At 34.1% G+C, this 27,545-nt stretch overlaps 1 protein-coding gene across 1 annotated transcript in view; it reads left to right on the top strand.

Annotated features, from left to right (window-relative positions):
* The window catches only part of KLHL42 (kelch like family member 42), a 57,906-nt gene that overhangs the window by 24,646 nt on the left and 5,715 nt on the right, over positions 1-27,545 (top strand). Inside the window, exon 3 of the mRNA XM_051961136.1 lies at positions 10,994-27,320. Coding sequence (XP_051817096.1) covers positions 10,994-11,445 — 452 coding nt within the window. The 3' untranslated portion in view covers positions 11,446-27,320. The remainder of the gene's footprint in view (positions 1-10,993; positions 27,321-27,545) is intronic.

A 27,545-nucleotide genomic window follows, 5' to 3' on the forward strand; every position in this document is an offset into this window, starting at 1 on the left:
TGATTTGGATCATCTCATTATTGAAGAGAGTTATTTCCATCAGATTTGATCATCATATATAGTGTTGTAATAAAAGTGTATAATGATCTCTTAGTTCTTATGCGTACATATTTATACAATTATTGTGCTGTACAAGAATAATCAAGTCAAACCAATAAAAAAGAAAAAGAGAGAAGCAAAATAAAATGCAAGCAAACAACAACAAAAAAGAGTGTAATGCTATGTTATGAACCACACTCAGTTCCCACAATCCTCTCTCTAGGTATAGATGACTGTTCATCATTGAACAATTAGAACTGATTTGAATCATCTCATTGTTGAAGAGAGCCACGTCCATCAGAATTGATCATCGTATAATTTTGTTGTTGCTGTGCATGTACAATGATTTCCTACTTATGCTCATTTCACTCAGCATCAGTTCATGTAAGTCTTTCTAGGCCTCTCTGTATTCATCCTGCTGGTCATTTCTTACAGAACAATAATATTCCATAACATTCACATATCATAATTTATTCAGCCATTCTCCAGTTGATGGGCATCCACTCTGTTTCCAGTTTCTAGCCACTATAAAAAGGGCTGCCACAAACATTTTTGCACATGTGGGTCCCTTTCCCTTTTTTAAGATCTCTTTGGGTTACTAAGCCCAGTTGTAACACTGCTGGATCAAAGGGTATGCACAGTTTGATAACTTTCTGAGAATAGTTCCAAATTGTTCTCCAGCCTGGTTGGATTTGTTCACAGTTCTACTAACAATGTGTCAGTGTCCCAGTTTTCCCACATCCCCACCAACATGTCATTATCTTTCCCTGTCATCTTAACCAATCTGAGAGGTGTATAGTGGTATCTCAGAGTTATCTTAATTTGCATTTCTCTGATTAATAGTGATTTAGAGGTGCTAAAAGGAAAAAATATCTATTTGTGGGGTTCTTTTCTGAGTTGGATTGACATTTCTTGGTTATGGAGAAGTAATCCTCTGAAGTAAGGATTCCTGGAGGAACTTAAAATGGTTTAGTTGTGTGAATATGTAAATGTTTGTGTGTCTTGGGGAGGATAGTGGGATGTGTGTATGTGTATTTGTATACTGCAGGGATGTGGGCATCAAAGGCAGTATATTAGCAATAAAATTGTTTCCTCTCTAGTTTATCAACAGTGTGGTTCCTTCCTTTCCTGAAGCTATTTCAGGTGTGTTGCATTAGGAGTGTATCTTTGTACTGTAGAGAAGAAAATTCCTAATTTTTCCATTATATTTAATTCTAAAATACGATGCCCAGCACTCACTCATTTTACCTCCAGCTTAGTTAGGGGGTAAGGTTGCATTAGTCATCTCTGTATTCTAAAAACAGTCCATAATTCCCAAAGGATTCCTGCAAATGTGTTTTCATGGGAAAGGGAATACTCAGAATCGTCCATGTAAGTGAATTTCCAAGAATTCTAATTCCTTTCAAGCTGGGGACCAGCCAGCAATGCATCATATGTAAATTGGAAGAACGCAAACATTGACAATCTACATTTTCCTAAAGTGATGTCAAATATTCTTCTTTCCTTTGCTAAATATGTCCATAAAAATATAAGATGACAGGCTCGCACTATAACTAAGCAGGAGAGAAATTTCTCTTTTTTTTTCCCCCCACCACCTTGGCTGAGCAAACGTCCTTTAAATTTGACCTGGAAAACACTTGCTAGTGTGTTTCTAGCTTCACACTGCGTCTGCCAATGTACTTTTAGCTTCTCCTGGGCCACCCACTATGATTTTGTTTTTGGAAATTCCAAGCCAGAACACCCATTGTGGGCTGGTTTGGTGCTGTGGATAACTATGTGGGGGTTTGAATGTGAGTCTGTAAAGATGTGTCATGGTTGGGTATTCTCTTTTATCCCGTTAGAAATCCCCTTTAGTTGTTCTTCCTAGCAATTTTGGTAGTTAGATTCATTTAACCAATTGTCAAAGTAAACCCTCACACAAGAGCAAAAAAATCATGATTTGGAAGTTTGGTTCATATCCTTCTATCTTCTTAAGCTAGTTGAGGCTTTTCAGAAAATAACCAACAATCTAGTATTAATTTTCAAAACACCTTTTTGGAAACTCTACATTTTGCTAGGTCTGGACTCTAATGGACTACAGAATAGAATTGAGAAATATAATGTTCCTTTGAAATCTCTCATTAATCTTATTAATCACATTCTCATTAATCTAAGTAGACCTTTTGAGTCTATTAACAATTAATTTACTTCACATGAGCTTCCAAAGAGAGCCATCTTATACTATATTATTTAGTTACTAACTGTATTTTTAAAAGCTGGAACAACTGGAAAGTTTCTCCATTGAGCTTCTGACATCATCAAAACACTTATTATGACTTCATCTTCTTTTGTTTCTCTTTGTGTAATTTTAGCATATATTTTCATGAGGAGCATGTTAGGAGGGGCATATCTATGGAAAGATCATTTTCTGCTAGTAGTTGGAGGGATTACTGTATAACAGAAGTGTCTTCTGTGCAAGATCTTTGCTTCCATAGTGTAATTTTATACATATTTTTACCTGCTGAATCCTTAAACATATATAAAATGTCTACCATGAACCAAGCTACCATATCAGGAGATAGGAGTTTGAAAGAAAAGAAAGAAAGGAAAGAAGGAAGAAAAGAAGAAAGAAAGTGAGTTTCCTCTCTCAAGAAGCTTACATTTAATCAGGAAATGTTCTATATACATAGATAAATATATATACAAAATAAATCCAAGTCCAAGTTAACTTTTTTTTTAACCACCACTTTCACTACTACTTCTCCTGGGATTCCAGTCTAGACAGCCAAGAACCCTAAGCCAAAGAGCCCTAGAAATAGCCCTCTCCTCCTCTTCATCCCCACTCAAGTTCTGCTAGTACCTTGGCTCAGACAGATACTGTTAAGTACTCTTGTAGATATGTGACCTGGCAGCTGTTTTAAAAGGTGTTTTATCAACCACAGTGATTAAAGACTGAAAAAAGAAAGTTCTTCCTACAAAAGTCCCTTGACTTGGCTCAACATCAAAAATTGATACTCATCTCATCAGTGGAAATAACATTAAAGAAGTTATATTCCCATTTGTTTTGCCATTGTATTCTAAGAACTATGGAAGCTTTCTCTGATTTGCAGCCAAAGCCTCCTATATGTATCATTTTCCCCTATTAAATCAACAAATTAAATACTTATTTGTGCAAGATACTCTGCTAATTTCTGGGGATGCAAATGTAAATAAAAAGAATGAATTCCTATCTTCAAGGAAGGTATATTCCATTGGGGAAAACAATGCATTAAAGGTTGCTAAAAAGTTGGGGAGGGTTGGAGAGTATGGTGGCAAAGTCTGGAGAGTCACGGATAGTTTAAGGGCTTCCTCAAAATTGAGCTGGGAGAAAGAAATCACAGGAATGAAGGGAGAAAGCTGCTGAAGCAGGATCTAGAGGTGGTGAGAAAGGTCTGGGCCTTTTTTCAAAATCGAGGTTTATGGAGAAACATACCCACAGGAGAATTGAGTTCCTTGAGACCAGGGGCTGCTTTTTTTTTTCTTTTTGTACCCCAGACTTTACTTAGTTCATGGAGTTCTTACTGCCATTTATATAATTTGGATTTTTTGGAAACTTAAGAAGTTGTCTTTGGATTAATTAATGTATTGTCTTCATTTCTTTTTCATAACATGAATCTTTTCCTAACAAAATCCATCTCTTTTGGGATTAAGGGACATATTCAAAGTTTCATAGTTATTTAGTAAAAGTCAGACCTTCTTATTTTTAATCTAGTGCTTTTCCTATAAATCATCAAAAGCTATACTTTGCATGCTGTCTATGTCATATAAAACTAGCTCTTTGAGAAGAATTGTTTAAATATTTGAACTTGTCTTAAATGAGAAGACTTTTTATAAAGCAAAACTTACATGCAAAGCTTTGTTGATTTTTAGTCATATCTGATGCTTTGTGACCCTGTTTAGAGTTTTCTTGGCAAAGGTGCTGGAGTGGTTTGCCATTTCCTTCTCCAGTTCATTTTACATATGAGGAAACTGAGGTAAATAGGATTAAGTGACTTGCCCAAAGTCACATAGCTAGTAAATGTCTGAGACTGGATTTGAACTTAGGTCCTCTTACTCCAAGACTGGCACTCTATCCTGGTTGCCCCTAAGAGATACCTGCCTTCAAGTAACTTGAAGAGGTATAGATTTTTTTTGTGTGTATGTGTGTGTGTGTGTGTGTATTGTAGGAATAATGTGTAGAATTATAGAAAGCAGATTTAGATACAGTTTAAAGAAAATTTTTTTTAACAATACGAGATTTACAAATATTGACTAGACTTCCTCAAGGAGTGAACCTTTTGGGGTACATGGTTGCTCCTTGAAGCTGTCCTGACTTTAGGTATCTTGGTGAGACTGACCGAGTCTACTGGTAAATCAAATTTCCAGAGAGCAGTTGGATGTATTTCCCTTTCAGGGATATAGAAGTACTCTTGGAGGCAATAAGATTTTTTTTAATGCTACTGACTTGATCCCTTATTTTCTTGGTTTTTGTTTGTTTGTTTGTTTTTGCTGAGGTAATTGGGGTTAAGTGACTTGCCCAGGGTCATATAACTAGGAAGTGTGTCTGAGGCCAGATTTGAATTCAGGTCCTCCTGACTTCAGGGATGGTGTTTTATCCACTGAGTCACCTAGCTGCTACAATTCCTTATTTTCACATGTTTCTTCCAGTATCAATAACTAATGATTAGCATCCTAATATCAGTGAGCTGAAGGCTCCCAAAATTCCTCTCCTAACAACTTTAAAATAATACCTCAAATAAAATTTTGGTCTGCCAGAGCCAACAAAAAGTCAGGATGGGACATTTTTCTGGCCCAAGAAAACTTAATAGATTAAAGGAGAAGCTCTGATACTGGGGTAGAGGCTTGTATGGAGGCTACACATGTGGCAGTTGAAAGGCTGTAGCAGATGGTAAGGTGGACAGACAACTGGTCAGAAAGAGGTTATAGGAGGTGCTTTAGTGGCACTGGGAATGGTTGGAACTGATTGGCAACACTATTATGCATAAGCAGTTCTGGGTCACAGTTGCAAGGTGGCGAGGAGTACTAGGACTTAGTCACAAAGAGTAAGGACCTTTGTCACAGTTACAGGACAAAAAGAATACTAGCTCTTGTGTATAGAGGGACTAACTAGGAGCTGTTCAGGGTGAAGACCAGAGGGGAGAATAGTGACTATACCTCCCAGGATCACACTGCCTTGGAAGCAGCATACACTTGTATATCTTAAGAACTATTTTCTAAAAAGCAACACAAAAAGCCTGAAGTTTAGGATGGTGCTTCCCTTACCCATTTCTCCACTTCCACACCTCTCCCCATTTTACCCCATTGCCATAACATAACATAAAGTTCAAAGCTGAGAAATAAATTGGAAAAATAATCAAATGACAAAAAAGAATCTGACCACAAAGAGCTACTATGGTGGCAAGGAAGACCAAGAGACATAAACTCAGAAGACAACAATATGTAAACAGCTACAAACAAAACCTCAAAGACAAATGCTAATTGGATTCAGGCCTAACAAGAATTCCTGGAAGTATTAAGGAGATGAGTGTTAGAAGAAAAGTTGGGAAAAGAAATGCAAGAGTAATACAAGAAAATTATGAAAAGAGAATTAGCATTTTGATGAAAGAGGCACAAAGAAATTCTAAAGAAAATAATACTTTAAAAAACAGAATTTACTTAATGGTAAAAAAGACACAAAAATTCACTGAAGAAAAGAACTCCTTAAAAATTAAATTAGTTAAGACAGCTTGGTGGTACAGTGGATAGGGCACCAGCCCTGAAGTCAGGTGGACCTGAGTTCAAATATGGTCTCAGACATTTAACACTTCCTAGCTGTGTGATCATGGGCAAGTCATTTAACCCCAATTGCCTTAGCAAAACAAAACAAAACAAAACAAAAACATTAGTCAAGTCAAAGCTAATGATTCTATGAAACATCAAGAAATAAGAAAACACAGCATAAAGAATGAAAAAAAATAGAAGAAAATGCAAAATAACTCAATTGAAAAACATGTGGCCTGGAAAATATATTGGGGAGAGATAATTTAAGAATTATTGGACTACTTGAAAGTCATAATTAGACCCAAAGAGATACTAAAGAAGGGAAAGGGATCTGTATGTGCCAGAATGTTTGTGGCAGCCCTGTTTATAGTGGCTAGAAACTGGAAAATGAATGGATGCCCATCAATTGGAGAATGGTTGAGTAAATTGTGGTATATGAACGTTACGGAATATTATTGTTCTGTAAGGAATGACCAGCAGGATGAATACAGAGAAGCTTGGAGAGATTTACATGAACTGATGCTGAGTGAAATGAGCAGAACCAGGAGATATTGTTTGAGAATGTATTCTGATGGAAGTGGATCTCTTTGATAAAGAGAGCTAATTCAGTTTCAATTGATCAAGAATGGACAGAAGCAGCTACACCCAAAGAAAGAACACTGGGAAATGAATATAAACTGCTTGCATTTTTGTTTTTCTTCCCGGGTTATTTATACCTTCTGAATCCAATTCTCCCTGTGCAACAAGAGAACTGTTCGGTTCTGCACACATATATTGTATCTAGGATATACTGTAACCTATTCAACATGGAAAGGACTGCTTGCCATCTGGGGGAGGGGTGGATGGAGGGAGGGGAAAAATTGGAACAGAAGTGAGTGCAAGGGATAATATTGTAAAAAATTACCCTGGCATGGGTTCTATCAATAAAAAGTTATTAAAAAAAAGTCATAATTAGAGAAAGTTTAGACAGCATATTTCAAGAAATTATCAAGGAAAACTGCCAATGTGTCTTAGACCCAGAGGGTAAAATAAAAATTAAAAGAATCTTCAAAGAAACCCCAAAATGAAAATTCCCAGGAATGTTATAGCCAAATTCCCAAACTTCCAGATCAAAGGGAAAATATTTCAAGCTTGTTAGAATCATACATGATTTAGTAGCTTCCATGTTAAAAAAGTAGATGGTTTGGAATATGATATTCTAGAAAATAAAAGCTAGAATTGCAATCAAGAATCACCTATCCAGCAAAACTGAGCATCATCCTTCATGGGGAAAAATGGATATTTCCTGAAATAGAGGATTTTCAAGCATTCCTGATGAAAAAACCAGAGCTGAATAGAAAATTTGACATTTCAACATAAGACTGAAGAGAAGCATAAAAAGGTAAACATGAAAGAGTAAGTGTAAGGGATTCAATAAAATATAACTGTTTATATACTTATTTGGGAAGATGATATATATGAGAAATTTATCATTATTAGGGCAGTTAAAAGAAGTATATGTAGAAATGAGTGTGAGTTGATTGTGGGGGATTTTCCCCTCCCCCCAAAAAAATGAAAGGGTGAGAAAGAGATGCACTGAGAAAAGGAAGAGGTTGAATGGGCAAAATTTTCTCTCATAAAAGAGGCATAAGGAAGAACTTTCACAGTGGAGGGCTAAATATGGAGGAGGGATGGCAGGCAATGCTTGAACCTCACTTTCATTGGAATTTACTAAAAAAAAAGAATATATGTGCATACACACACTCATACAAACTCATTTGGGTATAGAAATGTAACTTATCTATAGGGAAATTGGAGATGGGGATACGATAAAAGTAAGGGTGCAATAAGGGTTAGGTCGTTAGAAGCAAAATAGATTTTTGAGTAAGCACAGGGTAAAAAGAGAGACAGGCAGAGAAAATACACAGTGAGTAATTACAATTGTGAATGTGAATGGGATGAGCTTGTTCATAAAATAGAAGCAGCAGAATGGATTAGAAACTATAATATATTCTTTACAGTAGACACATTTGAAACTAAAATACACACACAGTTAAAATAAAGGGCTGACACAAAATCTTATATGCTTCAGCTGAAGTAAAAAAAAGACAAAGATCCCAGACAAAGCAAAAACAAAAACAGATCTAATTAAAAGGGATAATCAGGGAAACGATATTTTGCTAAAAGATACCAGTCAATGAAGTAATGTCAAAAAACTTTACAGGTTTCTTTGATAAAGATCTCATTTCTGAAATCAAACTTATAAAAATAATTCCCCTAATTGATAATCAAAAAATAAATATAAACTGAGTATAGAACTGAATCAAATTTATAAAAATAAGAATCATTCCCCTAATTGATAAGTAATCAAAAGATACAAATAGATAGTTTCCAGAAGAAATCAAAGTCTTGAAAAAAATGTTCAAAATTATTGTTAACTAGAGAAAGACAAATTAAAACAACCCTGAGCTACCATCTCATACTTATCAGAAATGACAAATGCTAGAGGCAGTGAGGGAAAAATAGGTATACTAGTGCATTGCTGGTAGAGTAGTGAACTGGTCCAACCATTTTGGAGAACTATTTGGAACTATAGGGCTATAGGCTAAACTGTGCATATCTATTGACTTAGGGTATCAAAAGAAAAGGAAAAGGACTTATATGTTAAAAAATATTTATAACAGCTTTTTTTGTGGTGGCAAGAAACTGGAAATTAAAGGGATGCTCTTCATTTGGAGAACAGCTGAACCAATTGTGGTAGATGATTGTGATATAGTAGTATTATACTAAAAGAAATGGGTGATTTCAGAAAAAACACCTATATGAATAGATGAAAAGTGAAGTGAGAAGTTCCCAGTGATCATTGTGTACAATTAACAGCGATGTTGTAGTATTGACCAACTATAAAAGGCTTGGTTACTCTGATCAATACAGTGATCCAAGACAATTCAAAAGTACTCAAGATAAAAAAAATGCTATCCACCTTCAAAGAGAAAACTGATGAACTCTGATGCAAATTGAAGTATAATTTTTTTCTCTTATTTTTTTCTTGCCTTTTTTTTTTGGGGGGGGGGCAATGTGGTTAATGTGGAAATTTGTTTTGCATGATTTCATGTGTATAACTGATATATTGTTTGACTTCTTTGTGGGTGGGGTAGGAGGTAAAAGGGGATTTAGAACTCAAAATTTTAAAAAAGAATGATAAATTAAAAATTTTTTAAAAAAAAGAATATGAAGAATTAAAACCAAATGGGAGGGCTGCTAGGTGATAAGAGCACTGATCCTGGAGTCAGGACGATCTGAGTTCAAATTTGGCTTCAAATACTGTGTGACCTTGGGCACTTAACCAGATTGCCTCCAAAAAAGAAAAAAGCAAGTTGCAAAGACTTATGCACTTGTGTAGAATGCAATAAGTAGGACTAGGAGAATGGATTCAAGAGGACCACAAAAACATAAATGATACTATGTTTGAAGGATTTACTTCAGAACTCTGAACCATGTTAGTGATCAATTATGATTTCAGAAGTCTTCTAGAGAGAAAGGTGATAGACTAAAGATGCAGAGAGATATCTATTTTCTCCCCCCCCCCCCCTTACTAGTATTTTCCCCCCAATTACACGTAAAGATAGTTTTTAGTGTTCACTTTTGTAAGATTTTGAGTTCCATTTTTTTTCCCTCCTTCCTCCTCTGGTCTCCTTTGTTTCCAAGATGGCAAGCAATCTGATATAGGTTATTCATATACAATCTTCATGTACAAACATTTCCACATTAGTCAAGGAGAATACATCCAAATCATGTTACAAAAGAAGAATCATAACAAAAGGAAAAAACCATGAGAAAGAAAAACCAAAAACCAAAAAGTGAAAATAGTATATTTTGATCTGCATTCAGATTTCTTTCTTTGGATGTGGATGCATTTTTCATCATGAGATTTCCTGGTTCTGCTCAATTTCATTTAGCATCAGTTCATGTAAGAGTCTCTAGGCCTTTCTGAAATCACCCTATTGGTCATTTCTTACAGAACAATAATATTCCATAACATTCATATACCACAATTTACTTAATCATTCTCCAGTTGATGGGCATATATTCATTTTCCAGTTTCTAGCCACTACAAAAAGGTTTGCCACAAACATTTTTGCTTTGTTTCTAGGTCTTGTTTGTACTATATAGAAATGCCAATAACTTTATAAAATTATTTTATGTTTAACTATTTTATTGAACCTAGTTTCTTCCTGATTTTTAATATTTTCAAAAAATGCCCTCATGTCATGTCATCTGCAAATAGGAATAATTTTATGCAGTGTTTGTCTTTAATATTTCCATAATTATGTACAATACTAGTGGTGAGTAGATGCATTTGTTTGTGGGAAACATTTAATGTTTTTGTATTACAAATAATACTTGTTCTTAGTGTTATATATGTGCTTTTGATCATATTAAAGAAGGTCCCTTCTGTGTTTATGCATTTTTAGGACTTTAACATGAGTACTTTACTTTGTCAAAGGCTTTTTTTGCATCTATTAAAATAGTCATATGGTTTTTGTTATTTTTGTGGATTATGTTATGAATTATGTTTGCTAATTTATGTCAAACCACTTGTAAATCCATCTGCTTCAGAATTTTTGCTTTTAGTAGTTCATAAATGGCTTGCTTTATTTCTTTTTCTGAGTCTAGGTTAAAATTCCTATTTTTTATTAACCTATTTTTATTGTCTCTAAAGAATATTTTATTTATGCCTTTTTACATTTGCCTTTGATTCCTTTAAGCCTATCATGCAGTCAGTTTTTAAGGTATTATAAATTTCTGAATATACATATATTCAGAATATGTAAATATATTTTAATATTTAATAATTAATATTTGATACAAATATCTGAATAAATATTCAGAATATGTAAAATATGTAAATTAAAAAATGTTTTTATCTTCATTAATCACATAAATAATTAGTTAGATCTATTTTTTCAACAATTCCAGTCCACTTTATAACTTCCTTTATCCTTGTTATATGTATATATTTGCGTAGTTCTGAAAAGGAAAATTTCCTTATGCTTTTTAACTGGATCTAATTTTATTGAATTTATTGCTTTTTCCCTAAGTTACTTTAAAATACCTCAGTAGAGAGATAGGGATCTATTGTGGATAGTGAGCAATAGTTATAATGTTTACAATTTTGCTTATTTTTTAATTTTAGATAGGAATATGAACATTTTGCAGTATTGTCCCACTTCTGATGCCTGGACTGTTTTTGAAGCATGTGATGTCCACATTCGCAAACAACAGATGCTGTCAGTGGAAGAGATCATCTATTTGGTGGGAGGTTGTCTCCATGAATTTGGACCCAACAAAAGGACCAATCAAAGTGAGGACCTGTTAACAGTGCAATCTTACAATACAACTACCCGGGAATGGCTCTATCTCAAGGAGAATACATCCAAATCAGGTCTTAATTTGACTTGCACACTTCATAATGATGGAATCTATATTATGAGCAGAGATATTACTCTATCAACTAGCTTGGAACATAGGGTTTTTCTCAAGTATAATATCTTTTCAGAGAGTTGGGAACCATTTAGGCGTTTTCCAGCTTTTGGACAGAACTTATTGATTTGTTCTCTGTATTTGCCTAGTGAAACAGAAATATGACTGCATTTAGTTTAGTGTTTTAGAATATTTAAAGAACCAAATTAGAAAAAGTAAACTCTTATTATAAGGATCATTGGCATTTGTCCAAGGTGATAATACAAGCTTCATTAGGTCTCGTATTTAGCATTTATAAATAACCTCACTACTTGAAGTTTTTTCACTACTTTGAAAGATTTGTGACTTTAATGATATTGTACTGTCTCCACCATCACTGATAATTCAAACTTTAATAAATAAGTTTTCATTAGTTGCTTTGCCCAAAAAGCTTATCACCAATCTCTAAATAGCAGAAATGGCAAAATATGAGTGACTCTGACCTTAACTGGGTTGAATGTTAGGCAACAGCCACATATCTGCCTGTCGGTCTGATACTTAAATCGGTGAGACTATTTCAGAGTGAGTTGGAGATATCTCGGGTTCTTTTTATTAATAAACATTTTAAAAACATTTACCATGTGCCAGACCATGTGCTGAGGTCTAGAAATATAATACAAAAAGTGAAACAGTGCCCCAATTAGATAGTGAGCTTTTCAAGGGCAGAGGCTTCTTTGTATTCCCAGCACTTAGTGCAATGCCTTGTATATAAAAGGCACTTAATAAATGCTAATTGAGAAAAAAAAAAACATTCTAGGAGGTTTGCTGTCTAGAGTTTCAGTCTAGGATCTTTTAAAAGATTTCAATTGATATTAATCCCTTTTATTAAGGGATAGGAAGAAAGAGGAAAGATAATTGATTCAAGGTTGGGGATAATTGGGACAGCCCAAAGTCTGAACATATCCATAAGGGAAGAAGTGCCACAGCCTCCAGTGGTTGTTTTTCCAGTTGTTTACCCCAGAAGATGTTGTTTTTTTTTTCCCCAGCATTATAAAAGGGTTCCTGGAGAGAGACCAACATTCCTGTCAATCACAATTAGGAGCCAAGAACTTTAGATTCAGACTTAATTAAATGGTACCTTGGGTACATCATTCTTCACACCAATAATAGCTTTCCATATTTTGATTTACCATCACAAATTTTGCAAACCAGGGAATATCACTGTTAACGAATAAAAAGTTCAGGGATTAGGTAAAAGGCAGAACAAATAGCTTAGATCATAAAATCACTGCACCTTAGAGGAGTTTGCTTTTTGGAAATGTTCTCATTTTAAAACAATAAAGTCAACAGTAAGACTTTGTCAATGATGATCAAGAAAATAAAATGGTATGTTTCACATATTTACATATCTGAAGATATTAATTGTACTTGATCTAGTAAAGTCTTTCTGGGGGACATTGCCATGCCTGTGTCCAGAGCCTTTTTTGCAGGCTAGGACCTACTGGACTTTGAACCTCTCTGACATAGTATCTAAGAATCCAGGGATGCTTCCATGCCAAGATGAGTTATCAGAGTAGAACTTTCGTGGAGGCTTACTTGAACTAATTACTTGAAGGGAAAAAAAAAGAGACCAACTTTTCAAATCTCAGGGGAACATTTCCTGAAAGTATTCTTTATCCAAACATGATATCCACGATCCATTATATTTTAAGGAGTGGGATTAATCAGCAATGACTAGTTGCATGTTTTTTGGCTTCAGGATCAAAATAAATTAGTAATATAAATGATGTTATATTTAATTTCTTCTTAAGGCATTTGAAATATTATTATCATCCATGAATAATAACAGATTTGACATTTTAACCATCCTATTTAAATAATTCCACTCACTAAGAAGTTATTTATTGTCCCCTTTATATTAGGGGACTTTGCTAAGTGCTAGGAATACAAAGACAAAAAAGAAATCATTGCAGTTGTCAAGCAGCTTAAATGAAATATATATTCATATAGTTGGAGAAGAAAATGGCAAATCACTTCAGTATCTTTGCAAAGAAAATCCTAAATGGAGTCATACAGAATTGGACAGGACTGAAATGACTCAACAACAAAAATTCATTTAGTCCCTCAGATATTCATCTACCTAAAAGCCTGCCTCTAAAATCCTTACAATATTCTTTGGGTCTTTAAAAAAAAAAAACAAACTATGAATTCTATTTAAAATTATGTAACTTTTGGTTTAATTCACATAGCAAAATCTTGCCTATCAGATAAATTGTATAATAAGGTGACTTTTGTCATAAAATAAATGTGGGTTTATAAAAGAAGAGTTTGTGTGTTTGAACTTTGCCCTTAAGCATAAAAACCTAAGAGAAGGGAGGAACAAAAATTTCCAAATAGAAAAAAAACTTGTCTTGAAATCTTATCATTTTATTTACTATATTTGATGTGGTTCTTATTTTAAAGTTAAAAAAAAAATCCTCATGTGTAATTCAGGCAGCTTGGATGATTTGACCTTTTCCTCTTAATTGATTCTTTATTCTTGTTGGCTAAAGTAAGGACAGCTGCAAAACACATGTGCCATTGAAAAGCAGAGAGGAAGCAGTTGCATAAAAAATAATAGTCTCTGGTGGTATTTGCAGTAATAGGAAAGGTGCTAAATTCTTGTCTTGGTTGTCTCAGATGGAACATATCTTAATTTAATCAGATTCCTAGACAGTCATTTATTTTGCCTCTGAGGATTTAATTATAATTCCTAACTTCAGCCAAAGATAGCTCAACATTCTCAAAAATTAGACCTCACATAAGTTTTTTATGTAAACTGTATTTTGATTGACTAAAAGCCTTCAGTAAGATTGTCCTTTGACACTCTCTAAGGGAAGCAGTAAATTAATAGTACAGTGATTGTATAGCTATCCACTATCCCTTGCCTTCATATATGAAACTGGTCTGTTTTAAAAAAAACTAGATTATATCTGTAAAATATCTGTCAATCACTCTATATGCTAGGATATACTTGAGATATAATTAATCTTTAAAGAAATAAAATTTCACTTAAGTAAGTGAAGAGATAGTATTCATGACTAGATCGCTGCAGTATAGTGAAAATGACAAAATTGCTTTACAATTAATTTACAAATGTAGTGCTGTAGTCATCAAAATACCATTTTGGGCAAGTCATTTAACCCCAATTGTCCCGGCCCAAAAAAAAAAAAAAAAAATACCAAGGGGATACTTGATAGGGTTAAAGAAAATAAACAGCATTTTGAGCAATAAAAAGTCTAGAATTTCCAGGGAAATTTTTTAAAAAGTAAAAACAAAGGGGAATAGTACTCCCAAATCACAAATTGTCCTGTAAAGCAGCAGTAACTTTAAACAAAAAGGGTTTGATACTGATTGAAAATTAGAGAAGTAGGTCAGTGCAACAGATGTAAGGAAGAATTAGAAACAATTGAACTCAATCTAGTTTTGATAAGCCAGAGAATATAAATTGGGGGGAAAATCTCTATATGATAACTGCTGGGAAAGTTGGAAGAAGTTTGGCAAAAATTAGTTAGAGATTTGGCAAAAATTAGTTTTAAACCAATGCTTATGCCGTAATAAATTCAAAATGGTTATATGACCTGCAAATTAAAAGAGATATCAAAAAAAAAATTAAAAATAATTAATCAAAACAGTGTCAAGGAAGAAAATTATTCCTTCTTGGACAAAGTATGTGAATGGTTTTCAGGAGAATTGCACACTATAACAATCATATGAGAGTATTAATAAATTATTAATCATTAATAAAGACAAAGTGCAAATTAAAAGTTTTGAAGTTTTATTCCCAACAAACTGGCAAAAATGACAGAAGATGGAAATAGTCAATATTAAAGAGTTTGTGGGAAAGACAAACACATATTATTGGTAGAATAATGAATTGGTCCAGCGGTTTTAGAAAGTTGCACTAAGAAACTTACTAAAATTTACATATCCTTTGACCTAGAGATACCTCTGCTTGGGCTATAGCTTAAAGAGGTCAGACAGAAAAAAAAAAGGTCCCATGTACACCAAAATATTTATAGAAGACCTTTTCTACAGTAACAAAGTGTTGGAAATAAAGAAGGTACTGGTGATTGTTGTCCTTCATTCTTGAAGACAACCAAAATGACAACTCTATATTAGAATTGTTAGTGTGTCCAAGTAGAATTAAGTCAGATTGAGTCAATAAATATCAATTTATTGATAATAAATGTTTACTTAAATGCCTACTATTCTAGGTACTATGCTAAAAATTGAATAAATGAATATGTCAGAATATTATTGCACTTGAAAAATGACTATGCTAAACATTGAATAAATGAATATGTCAGAATATTATTGCACTTGAAAAATGACATGAAGATTAGAGAAGTATGGGAAAACTAATATGAATTACTGCAAAGTGAAGCACAATCAAGGAAACAATATTATAGAATGATTCTTATTTGAACAGATGGGAGTCATTTGATGAGTTATATTTGTTATGGGTGATTAGGTTTGCTAAGGTAAATTTTTCTTTTGTTTAAAAAAAACTTTATTAACAATGGATGGTTTACTTAGTAGGTAACATAAAACTTAAAAAAAAAATTAGAGTAGCTAGATGGCACAGTGAATAGCACCCTGGCTCTGAAAGTAAAGAGGACCTGAATTCAAATATAGCCCCAGATAGTTAATACTAGCTGGATAATCTTGGGCAAGTCCCTTAACCCTCATTGGCTCACCAAAAAAAAAAAAAAAAATTAAAAACCTCATATCATTATAAATTGACAAAACAGATTAAACATAGGGAAGATGAGGGGAATTGTTTATAAAAGGATTTTTTTAATATGTAAAAGGTTTTATTGCACAGTTTTTAAAAAAGTTCTATTGTGTGTAAAATATGGTATTCACAAAATTCAGTTTTCAAGAGGTGATATATTTATATATTCATTTTGGAAAAGAAGTTGTAACTTATCAGAAAATCCTATTTGTAGACTACTCTTGAGAGAGGAAGAGGGATGGAGGTAGGAGGGAGGGAGGGAGGGAGGAGACTTTCCTTCTCTGTTCTTTCTTCCTTCTTTCCCCACAGTGATTTTTTCTTCTTCAGCTAGTATGCTTGAAACTGAACTCCCATAGACTGGCCCACTGTTTAACTAAAAAAAACTGCTAAAATTTTTTCTTTTGTTTAAAGTCCTCATTTTGGTTATTCTGTTTCATTAGCCATGAAGCTTTTCCCTTTTTAATCCAATTAAAGAAGGATTTTTACTTGATGAAGGAACCACAGGGTGATCTGTGGTAGGATATTTCCTATATAAAAGGAAGATAGATGATTGGCAAGTAATTACTCTTGGTTGAGCCTTGGTATTATAATAAAAATGACCATACCTTCCTAAATTAATTTATAAGTTCAGTGTTAATCTAACTAGATAAAATTGCAGCATAATTTATTTGGAAAAACAAAATATCAAGAATTTCAAAGGAGATAATGAAAAACAGCCAAAAGGAAAGGGGCCTAGTAGTAACAGATTTCAAAATATGTTTCCAAGCAGTTATCAGTGAAACATCTAAAAATACAGAAGAAAACAGAAGGAAGTTTAGGAAGAGATATGGATAAACAGAGTGATGGTGATACTATTATGTTAATTTTAATATTTACATTTTTTGGTTTTTTATTAAAGCTTTTTATTTTCAAAATATGCACAGATAATTTTTCAACATTGATCCTTGCTTAGCCTTGTGTTCCACATTTTCTACTTCTTCCTTTCACTCCCTCCCCTAGATGGCAAGGAATTCAATATATGTTACACATGTTAAAATATAGGTTAAATCCAATATATGTAAACATATTTCTACAATTATCTTGCTGCACAAGAAAAATCAGATTAAAAAGGAAAGAAAATGATTAAGAAAAAAATGCAAACAAACAACAACATTTAGAGTGAGAATGTTATATTGTAATCCAAACTCAGTTCCTATAGTCCTCTCTCTGGGTGGCTCTCTTCATCACAAGATCACTGAAACTGGTCAATCATCTCACTGTTGGAAAGAGTTACGTCCATCGGAATTGATTGTGTTATAATATTGTTGTTGCCATGTACAATGATCTCCTGGTCCTGCTCATTTCACTTAGCATCAGTTCATGTAAGTCTCTCCAGACCTCTCTGAAATTATCCTGCTAATTGTTTCTTATAGAACAATAATCTATTCATATACCATAATTTATTCAGCCATTTTCCAACTGATGGGCATTCACTCAATTTCCAGTTTCTTGCCACTACAAAAAGGGCTGCTACAAACATTTTTGCACATAACATTTAAATTTATAAAACTCCAAGATACATGTAATAAATTCATAGTCAGTTTGTCTTCTCTCTAATTACTAGTCATTTTTTCTTTCTTTCTTTTTTTTAATTATTTGGGGGCAAAGTCAAAATGGCAGAGTAAAAGCAGGAACTTGCTCAACCTCTCCCCCAAACTGCCCCAAATTCCTTTAAAGAATGACTCTAAACAAATTTTAGAGTATTAGAACATTTTCCAACTGAAGGCAACTTAGAAACTCAGCAGAAAAGGCCTGTGTAACCAGGGAGAGAGTCCTGGGGCAGGACACACTGGTACAGCCCCAGCACACCCCAGCCCAGCATGATCTCTGAATTAGCAATTGGCCAATTAGGAAAGGAGGTGTAAAAGCTCACTGAGGAAAATAATTCCTTAAAAAATAGAATTGAGCTAATGGAAACTAGTGACTTTGTATGAAATCAAGATACAATAAATCAAAAACAAAAATATGAAATATCATATTGGAAAAAACAACTGATCTGGAAAATAAATACAGGAGAGATAATTTAAAAATTATTGGTCTACCTGAAAGTCATGATCAAAAAAAGATCCTGGACATCATCTTTCAAGAAATTATCAAGGAAAACTGTCCTGATATTCTAGAAACAGAGGGTAAAATAAAAATTGATAGAATTTACTAATCACCTCCTGAAAGAGATCCCAAAATAAAAGCTCCCAGGAATATTATAGTCAAATTCCAGCACTCCCAGAAATATTGCAAGAGAAAATATTGCAAGCATCCAGAAAGAAACAATTCAGGGATCATGGAGCCATACTCAGGATAACACAAGATTTAGCAGCTTCTACATTTTTTTTAATTTTAAATTTTATTTTATTTAATAAGAACTTTGTATTGACAGAATCCATGCCAGGATAATTTTTTTACAACATTATCCCTTGCACTCGCTTATGTTTCGTTTTTTCCCCTCCCTCCCTCCACCCCCCCACCGCAAGATGGCAAGCAGTCCTATATATGTTAAATATGTTAGCAGCTTCTACATTAAAGGACCTGAGGGCTTGGAATATGATATTCTGGAGAGCAACGGAGAGAAGATTACAACAAAGAATCTCTTGCCCAGCAAAACTAAATATAATCCTTCAGAGGAAAAGGTGGTCATTCAGTGAAACAGAGGATTTTCAAGTGTTCATGATGAAAAGACCAGAACTGAATGAGAAATTTGATTTTCAAATACAAGACTTTGGAGAACCATAAGAAGGTAATCAGGAAAGTGATATCATAAGGGACTTAATAAGGTTTATCTGTTTACATATCTACATTGGAGGTTGATAATTCTAACTCATTAGAACATTCTCATTATTATGGCAGTTAGAAGAACTATATATAGACAGAGGGCACAGGTGTGAATTGAATATGAAAGGATAATCTCTTTTTTAAAATGATGAAATTTAAGAGGTGAAAGAAAAATGTACTGAGAGAAAGGGAATGGGAGAAGTGGAATAGTGCAAATTATCTGCCATGAAAAAAGAAGCAAGAAAAAGCTTTTACAGTGGAGGGGATGAGGGGGAAGAGAAGGGGTAAATGAACCTTACTCTCATCAGAATTGGCTCAAATAGGAAGTAACACACACTCAATATGAGTATAGAAATCCCTGTAAGAAAATAAGAGGGGTATGGGAAGAGAGGAGAATGATAAAAGAGAGAGCATATTGGGGGAGGGAGTGGTAAATAAGAATACACTTGAGAAGGGACAGGATGAAAGGAAAGAGAGAATAAATAGGGGAAATACAATTAGCAATAGTAATTATAAACAATTTTTTGAAGCAAGTTTCTCTGATGGAATATTATTGTTCGCTGGGAAATGATGAGCAGCATGGTCTCAGGAAAAAAAAAAAAAAAACAAAAAAACCTGGAAAGTCTTCCATGAACTAAGTGAAATCTACTGTATACAAAATAATAGCAATGTTCTGGGATGACCAGATATAAATAACTTTATTGTTCTCAGTAATACAATCCTCCACACATACTGTGAAGAACTTCTGAGAAATCCTATCCATACCCAGAGAAGGGTTTGAATAGAGTTGCAAATAGAATAGAGTTGAATAGAGTTGAGTTTGAATAGAGAGCAAAGCATTCTCTATTACTCTTTCTTTCTCTCTCTCTCTTTATTTTAATTTAATTTTTATTGAGGGTTTTTATTTTCATTGGGTTGGGAGATCTGTTTTTTTTTTTTTCCCTACAACTTGACTGGTATAGAAATGTTTTGCATAACATCACATATGGTTTCCTAATTGTGGGTGGGGTTAAGGGAGAGAACCTAGAACTCAAAAATCTTAAAAAGCAATGTAAAAAAAATTGTTTTGAATGTAAGTGGGGAAAAATGTTAAATAAAGAAAAGTCTTTTTTCCAGATTTTAAAAGAATTTAACAAAATTTTATTAAGCTTTTTATTTTCAAAACATATACACAATTTGACAACATTGACTCTTTGCATAGCCAAGAAAAGTCTTTAAAGGCAAAAAAAAAAAAATTATTTAGTATTTTATTTTCCCCCAGTTATATGTAAAAGCAATTTTAAACATTCATTTTTAAAACTGACTTCCAAATTCTCTCTCTCTGCCTCTCCCTCCCCACTCCCCTTATTGAGAAGGCAAGCAATTTATATAGGTTATACTTGTGTAGTGATGCAAAACTTCCATAGTAGTCAAGTGGAAAAAGAAAACATACCTGTCTTCCTTTGTAAGGTTAAATTCTTTAATGTATGAACTAGTGTATTTATTAAACTCACTACTCACCAGGCATAGTGCTAAGAACTGAGAAGTGATTTTGTATACAAGCATCCTTTTCTGTTTCTGTGAATATGGAGACATTCATGTTTAAACTTAAAAAAAATCTTGAGGCACACCTCTGGTTTTAAAGTCACTTGAGGCAAAGAATCCAACTTCCATATGTCCCTTCATATGACTATAGGCATTGAAGAGAGTAGGGATTTTTTAGAGTGCTTCTCCAAGTTGATACAACTAACTTAAGTTTCTACAAGGCCTCTTTCAAATGCATGGTCTCTCTTCCCTTTTTAACTTTAGTTTCCGCACAAACTTGTGTTGGTGGGGAAACTTGAGCAATGAATTTTAGAAGGCTTTGATTAAAGGATGACATATACCATCAGAGGCTGTCAGTGAGGCACAGATCATGACTTTGGAACTCTGGGGCTCCCTGCTAATACTTGGAGCAAAAGTCAGTTTTCTGATGACTTAAAACGTTATTCTGGGTCAACTTATTTAACAGCAGACAAAGTAAAGGATTTTACTGCTTTCCGGAGTCGGGGGGAAGTGCAGTACACATTTCTTAAGTTATCTACACACCCCAAAATAAATGGGCCTAAGTCACTCCAGGTTCTCAACAGAGCACAAAGAGCAGCCAAGATGATGATTTGGGAGCTATGTTGTATAAGGGATTTCTATTCAGGTGTGGGCTACATTAGATTGCCTCTGAGGTCCTTTCCAGTCCTCAGTCTGTGAGTCTGCAAACAACATGTCTGTGGTACCTCTCAGTGTCCAGTCTCTTCCACAGGCCCAAGTTCTGCTAGTTGGAAGAACTTGAGGCCAGAGAGAAGCACTGTAGCTCAGGTGGTTTGTGGTTGAAGGTATTTTTCCTTTTAAATCTGTCTGGTAGACGGGGCAGAGTGTGTTTGCCTGTCTTGTTTTACCTAACACTCTAAAAGGCAATTATTTTGGGAGCCAAGAAATGTGTTCGCTGAAAGGGCGGGGGATGGGAAGGGTACTGAAGCTTGTTTAAGAAACTTTATAAACCTACTACACAGTGTTGCTCATTTAAACGGGTTCTGTTGGATTAAATAGGGCCTATTTTGACTCGGACTGTCTGAATAACGCTTTCCATGTGGCTGGGGGAGTAGGGTAGATGAATTCTGCTTTTCTGCATGAGTGATCACACCTGTGATTTATGGCTTTCAACTGAAATGCAGGTTTCTTTGCTCCTGAGCACCTGTAGTTTGCAGTATTCCTTAGATAATGATTCTGAAACCTGATGCCAGGGATCCAATCAATTATGGAAATAGTTCTATTGATTCCATAGCATCTCTCGCTTTTAACACAGCACAATGGCCATTACTTTAGAATAGGTCCTGATTGCCCTTCACTTGGACAATCACAGGAAACTTTTATTTTCCCTTCCTCCAGCTGTTCTCCTCTCCAAAATATCATGTATACAGATGCCAAAATGATGTTCCTAAAGCAAAGATCACATCCTTACTCAAGAAACTTCAGTGGTTCTTACATATAAACTCTGTTTGGCATTATAAAGCCCTTTAAAAATCTGCCTCGTATCCTATCTTTCCAAAATTTTAACAGAAAATAAATTGCCCATAAAGAGCTTGCCATATAGGAGGTGCTTAATACTAGTTTACTGACTACATGTTGTTCCAGTTCATACTCTTGTGCTATACTCAATATTGAGAATGCTCATTTGCCTTTCTTGGACTCCATGGTTCAATTCAATTGCTGCTCCCATTCAGGATCCCTCTAGTCGTTTCTTCACCCAAATTATCTATTGTTGTATTTACTTGTTTATTAATATCTTGTTTACTGCTAGTAGAATGTCAGATCTTTGAGAGCAAGGACAGTTTTAATATTTTAAAAATTTTTAAATTTTTAATAGGAAGTAATATAATGTCTCACACAAGCACTTAATTATTGTTGAATTTTAAAAAGATGCCATTTGGTGTTATCTCCATTGAAATAGCATTTTCTCAAGGCACATCACATACAACATGAGACTGCATAATTTAGTGGATCCTGTTGGAATCAGGAAATCTTTGGATTTGAATCCCATCTCATACATTTACTAGCTGTGTAATGCTGGTAAGTCACTTAAGCTCTCTGATTCTCAGTTTTCTCATCTGTAAAATGGGTATAACAAAAACACATACATCACAGGGTGGTTATAAAGATCAAATGATATAATGCATGTAAAGTGTTTTAAAAACCTAAAACACTATATACATGCCAATTATTTTCATTATTCTACAAACCAATTTCGTCAATTTTTTGTCATGTTTCTGACACTCAGTGAGATCTTATACTTAATGGGCATGTAATTTATTTTTAAAAGAAAGCCTATAAATCCTACGAAAGAAAGGTTCAATACATTTAAGAACAAAGCCAACTCCATGATTGTTGATTTCATTCACTCTGTGTACTGAGGATATTGAGAAAGCTTTTTTTTTAAGTTCAGTAATAATAATGAAGAAGCATATTACTTTTCCTAGAGCATTTATCCCAATAGTAATAGAGAAACTTTTAAGACTTAGCAAACTAGCTGAGTATGTGAACTCATGCCTGCAGTCTCTGCTGCTAAAGAGACTGAGGCTAGTGGATTGCTTGAGTTCGGGAGTTTAAGGAAGGGGTAAACCTTCAGGTTAGAAATAGAACTGGCAAGGCTTCTGCTCTAATCTACACTTCTGTTCTGATTGAGATAGGAAGACAGTCTCAAAACAAATTAAAAATACCCTGAGGAAGTCATCTGTCAAAACCACATCCCACTTCTGATAATTCATATGGGCACAAGTTGCCTGAAGTAATAAAAATTTTATTAAGTCCTAGGAGAGAAACTGAAGACCTTAAGGCAGATTTCAGTATTGCTACTAACCAAAGACAAGGCAATTAGAAGAAAAAGAGATATTTGGGAAACAGCCAGTAAGGAAGAAAGTATATGAGAACAAGATTTGGATTTCTGGAATATTGCATAAAATATATGAATGACATGAGGTGGGATATACTTAACAAGGATTACCAGTAAAAAGGTCTTGACTAAATTATATGCAAATCTAATCAAAAGGGTTTTAAATTAGAAAAGGAAGAAAGAGGTCAGAAACTGCCTTTGCTACGTATTGTAGAGAGGAGACTAACAGAAGTGATTTCTAGAAATTCATAGGAGAGAAAGAAACATCCAAAACCCCAAATAGCTCCAGTTTTCTTTATACAATGCACAAAGAATGGTTAGGAAGTAAAGAAACCTAGGGATCCTGATGGAAAGAGGCAAATTTGACCTTGTAGATTTTCCTGAGACTTGGTAGAAATATGAATCTGGAAGGCTATGCCACTTTCAAAAGTAACAGAATGGCATGGCATATTAAGATATATGAGAAATTGGGGGAGAAACATAGTATGAAAAATATTTGGAATAAAGATCAACAGAGGCAGAAACAGAAGTAGCATTATCATCAGATAGACTGTATAGTCTACAGATTACCAGGACAGAAAGGGAATAGATGAGGAGTTGGAGAAACAGCATACTACTGGCCGACTACCATTATGTGTAGTAGTTATGGGGGACTTCAATTATGCATACATCTAATGGAGCTTTTTCTCTGGCCAGAGAAGATCAGCTAACAATTTCTTAGCTTGTCTTAGGATAATTTTATCCTTCAAGAAGTGGAGGAAACCAATAAGAGCATGTATACCAGAAAAAAGAAGTAAAGACAAGTAATGAACAAGGATGAAAAGGAATATATGACAGTCTTGGGGGAAAAATGGTTTCAGGAGTATTGAAGCTTAGAATAAAATGAGGCTGATGAGAAAAGCAAAGATCTTTTAATTTGTACTAAAAAGATGAGAATAAAAAAAAAAAAAAGATAGGACTCTTGGTCTGCATGAATGGAACAATGATAGAGGAAAAAGGGAAATCAGAACTGTTTAACTATTATTATGGTTGTTTTTAATTCTTCAAGGAAACGTCATAAAAATCTCTCATGGGGAGTTTGTCCCCAAGATTGATGAAAGCATAGAGAGTACCTATTTACCCTTGAGTTCACTAACCTATGGTAAAGGATTATTGCAAAAACAGTATCAGGAAAAGCTGGAAGCAAAATTGGCAGCGACACAATTAAAATATTAGAGAATTGTATATGGACACCTGGTAAGTTGGTACACTGGCAGATCAAAGATTGAACAGCCTCTCTTAGAGTCTCGAATGAGTACAAATATGAGTACAAAGAACAAGCTGATATTTTTTTCTTGTTTCATTAAATATATTTTTTAAAAAAAATATTTTTTCAATGAGCAGAAATCTATTTTCTTTGCTCACTTCTCCCCACCTCAATTGGAAGATAAAAGAAAAACAAAACTTTTATAACAAATATGCATGGTCAAGAAAAAAATTTCTGGCGTTGATCATGTCCAAAAAACCAGTCTCACCTTTACAGTGAGTCTTTCACATGTCTATCAGAAAATAAGTTACATGAGTGCAAGGGATAATGTTGTAAAAATTTACCCTGGCATAGGTTCTGTCAATAAAAAGTTATTTAAAAAAAAAAAAAGAAAGTCAGTGACATCTATCATTCTGAGTCTTCTAAAATTGTGGTTGTTCATTTTTCTTTTTTCTTTTATTAACCCCTCCCTCTCAATACTTCTAATCTCACTGAATATTAAAAAAAAAACTAAAAAAATTAAAAATTAAGCTCTCAATAATCATAATTTTGCAGAAGAAATTCTCATGTTATCCATGTCACACATTGTATGTATGTATTTGCATTTTAAGTTTATCATTTGTCTCACACACAAGGTCCTCTCCATTCTGTGCATTTTCAGAGGCTGTGTCTTATATACCTCCTTTTTTATCTCTCATTCCTGAATTCTTTGGATTCCTTCAAGTCTCAGCTATAATTTCATTTGCAGCCACCACCTCACACCTATCAGATGTATTAACATGATAGAAAAGGAAAATAACAAATGCTGGAGGAAATATAGAAAAATTGGGACACTAATGTACTGGTTATAAATTGTAATTTGTAAATTTGTCCAGCCATTCTGGATGACAATTTGGAATTGTAGTCAAAGGGCTATAAATGCATGCCATTTGACCCAAATTGTAATTTGTAAATTGGTCCAGCCATTCTGGATAACAATTTGGAATTGTAGTCAAAGGACTATAAATGCATGCCATTGACTACCTGGTCTATTTCCCAAGGAGATGAAAGAAAAAGGAAAAGGACATATATGTACAAAATATTTATAACAGCTATTTTTGTGGTGTCCAAGAACTGGAAATTGATACCCATCAATTAGGAAATGGTTGGACAAATTGTGGTATATGTTTATGATGGAATACTATTTTTCTATTAGAAATGATGAAAAGGATAATTTTACAAAACCTGGTAATAGAATGTAAATTGAAATGAATAGAGGTAGGAGAATATTGTACACACTAATAATATTGTAATGATGAACTGAGAAAGACTTAGCTACTCTGATCAGTATTATAATCTAAGACAATTCTGAAGGATTTGTGATGAAAAAAATTATTTACATTTAGAAAGAGAAATAATATATACATCAACAACAATACTATATGATGATCAATTCTGATGGACATGGCCATCTTCAGCAATGAGATGAACCAAATCAGTTCCAATAGAGCAGTAATGAATTGAACCAGCTACACCCAGTGAAAGAACTCTGGATGACTATGAACCATTACATAGAATTCTCAATCCCTATATTTTTGTCCACCTAGATTTTTTATTTCCTTCACAGGCTAAGAGTACACTATTTCAAAGTCTGATTCTTTTTGTACAGCAAAATAACTGTTAGGACATTTATATTTGTATTTAATTTATACTTTAACATATTTAACATGTATTGGTCAACCTGCCATCTGGGGGGAGTGGATGCCAAACAAAAGGTTTGGCAGTTGTCAGTGCTGTAAAATTACCCATGCATATAACTTCTAAGTAAAAAACTATAATTAAAAAAAAGAAAGAGAATTAATAAATTCTGAGGGAAGATCAAAGTATAGTTTTTTAGCTTTATTTTTCTTGTTTTTTTGATAACATGGCAAATATGAAATATTTTGCATTATTTTACACAGATAATTGATATATTGCTTGCCTTCTCAATGGTTACAGGAAGGACTGGAGGGAAGGAGAGAATTTAGAATTCAAAAAAAAGTTTTAAAATTAATATTAAAATAAATATATAATAAAATTATTTTTAAAAATTAAAATTTCACTTCCCTTAAGAAATCTTTCCTGATCCTTCTTTAGCTTATGCTTTCACTCTGAGGTTATTTCCAATTATCCTGTTTTTATTTTGTTAGTACATATTTGTTTGCATGTTTTCTCTCTCATTAGATTGTGTGTGCACCTTAAGAATAGAGACTGTTTTTGCCTTTCTTTGTATCTCCAGAACTTTGTGCATGCCTGTCATACCGTAGGTGCTTTTAATTGACTTGACTTATTGACTTGTGGAAAATCAGTGGCATTTTCATCTTAATTCTTCTGGACTTGTAATTTATCATTATGTTGATCAAAGTTCCAAAATCTCTAAAAATTGTTTTTCTTTATAATAATGTTATTGTATAAATTAGATTTCTAATTTTGCTTGGAGAAAGAATGGCCCCACCCATTCTTTGTGCAAGTCCTGATGTGTTGTATAGGAAATGATGATTTTGGTGGGTGGAGGCAAGGGAGTGGAAAGGGAAGCGGAAAGAGAGACTTCTGGCTGGTGTCTTGTCACAGCATTGCTATTGCGACCGCCCTTCACCTCCCTCTGCTAGCTGGCTTCCTATCATAGCTGCCCATATTGCTATTGCAATCCTTTTTCACCTCTGCTGAGAATAAAGATTGAAGATTTTCCCCTTAACCTGAATTCCTGACTCCAGCTGATTTTAAATACGCGGTCATCACATTTGGCTCTCAAGCGTGGGAACCAAGGACCCTACTTTCACTGAAGATGTCTCCAGTGACCAGGAACTTAGGTGAGTATAATAGACAACAGGGAACTTATTTTCTTAAAGACTAAACTAGTAACTTTTTTGGCTGAAATGGGACAGATGCTAGCTAAAGATTCTCCATCCCCCCACTCCAACCCCCCACCCCTACCTAGGAGTAGCACTTGATAGAAGATCAAGGGCTACTTATAATTTGGGAACAGACAGCTAGACTTCTGGGTACATTAAAACGCATCTCCCCTTGGTTCTTAG

The sequence above is a fragment of the Antechinus flavipes genome, chromosome 5 (assembly GCF_016432865.1).
Source record: "Antechinus flavipes isolate AdamAnt ecotype Samford, QLD, Australia chromosome 5, AdamAnt_v2, whole genome shotgun sequence".
Classification (NCBI taxonomy): Eukaryota; Metazoa; Chordata; class Mammalia; order Dasyuromorphia; family Dasyuridae; genus Antechinus; species Antechinus flavipes.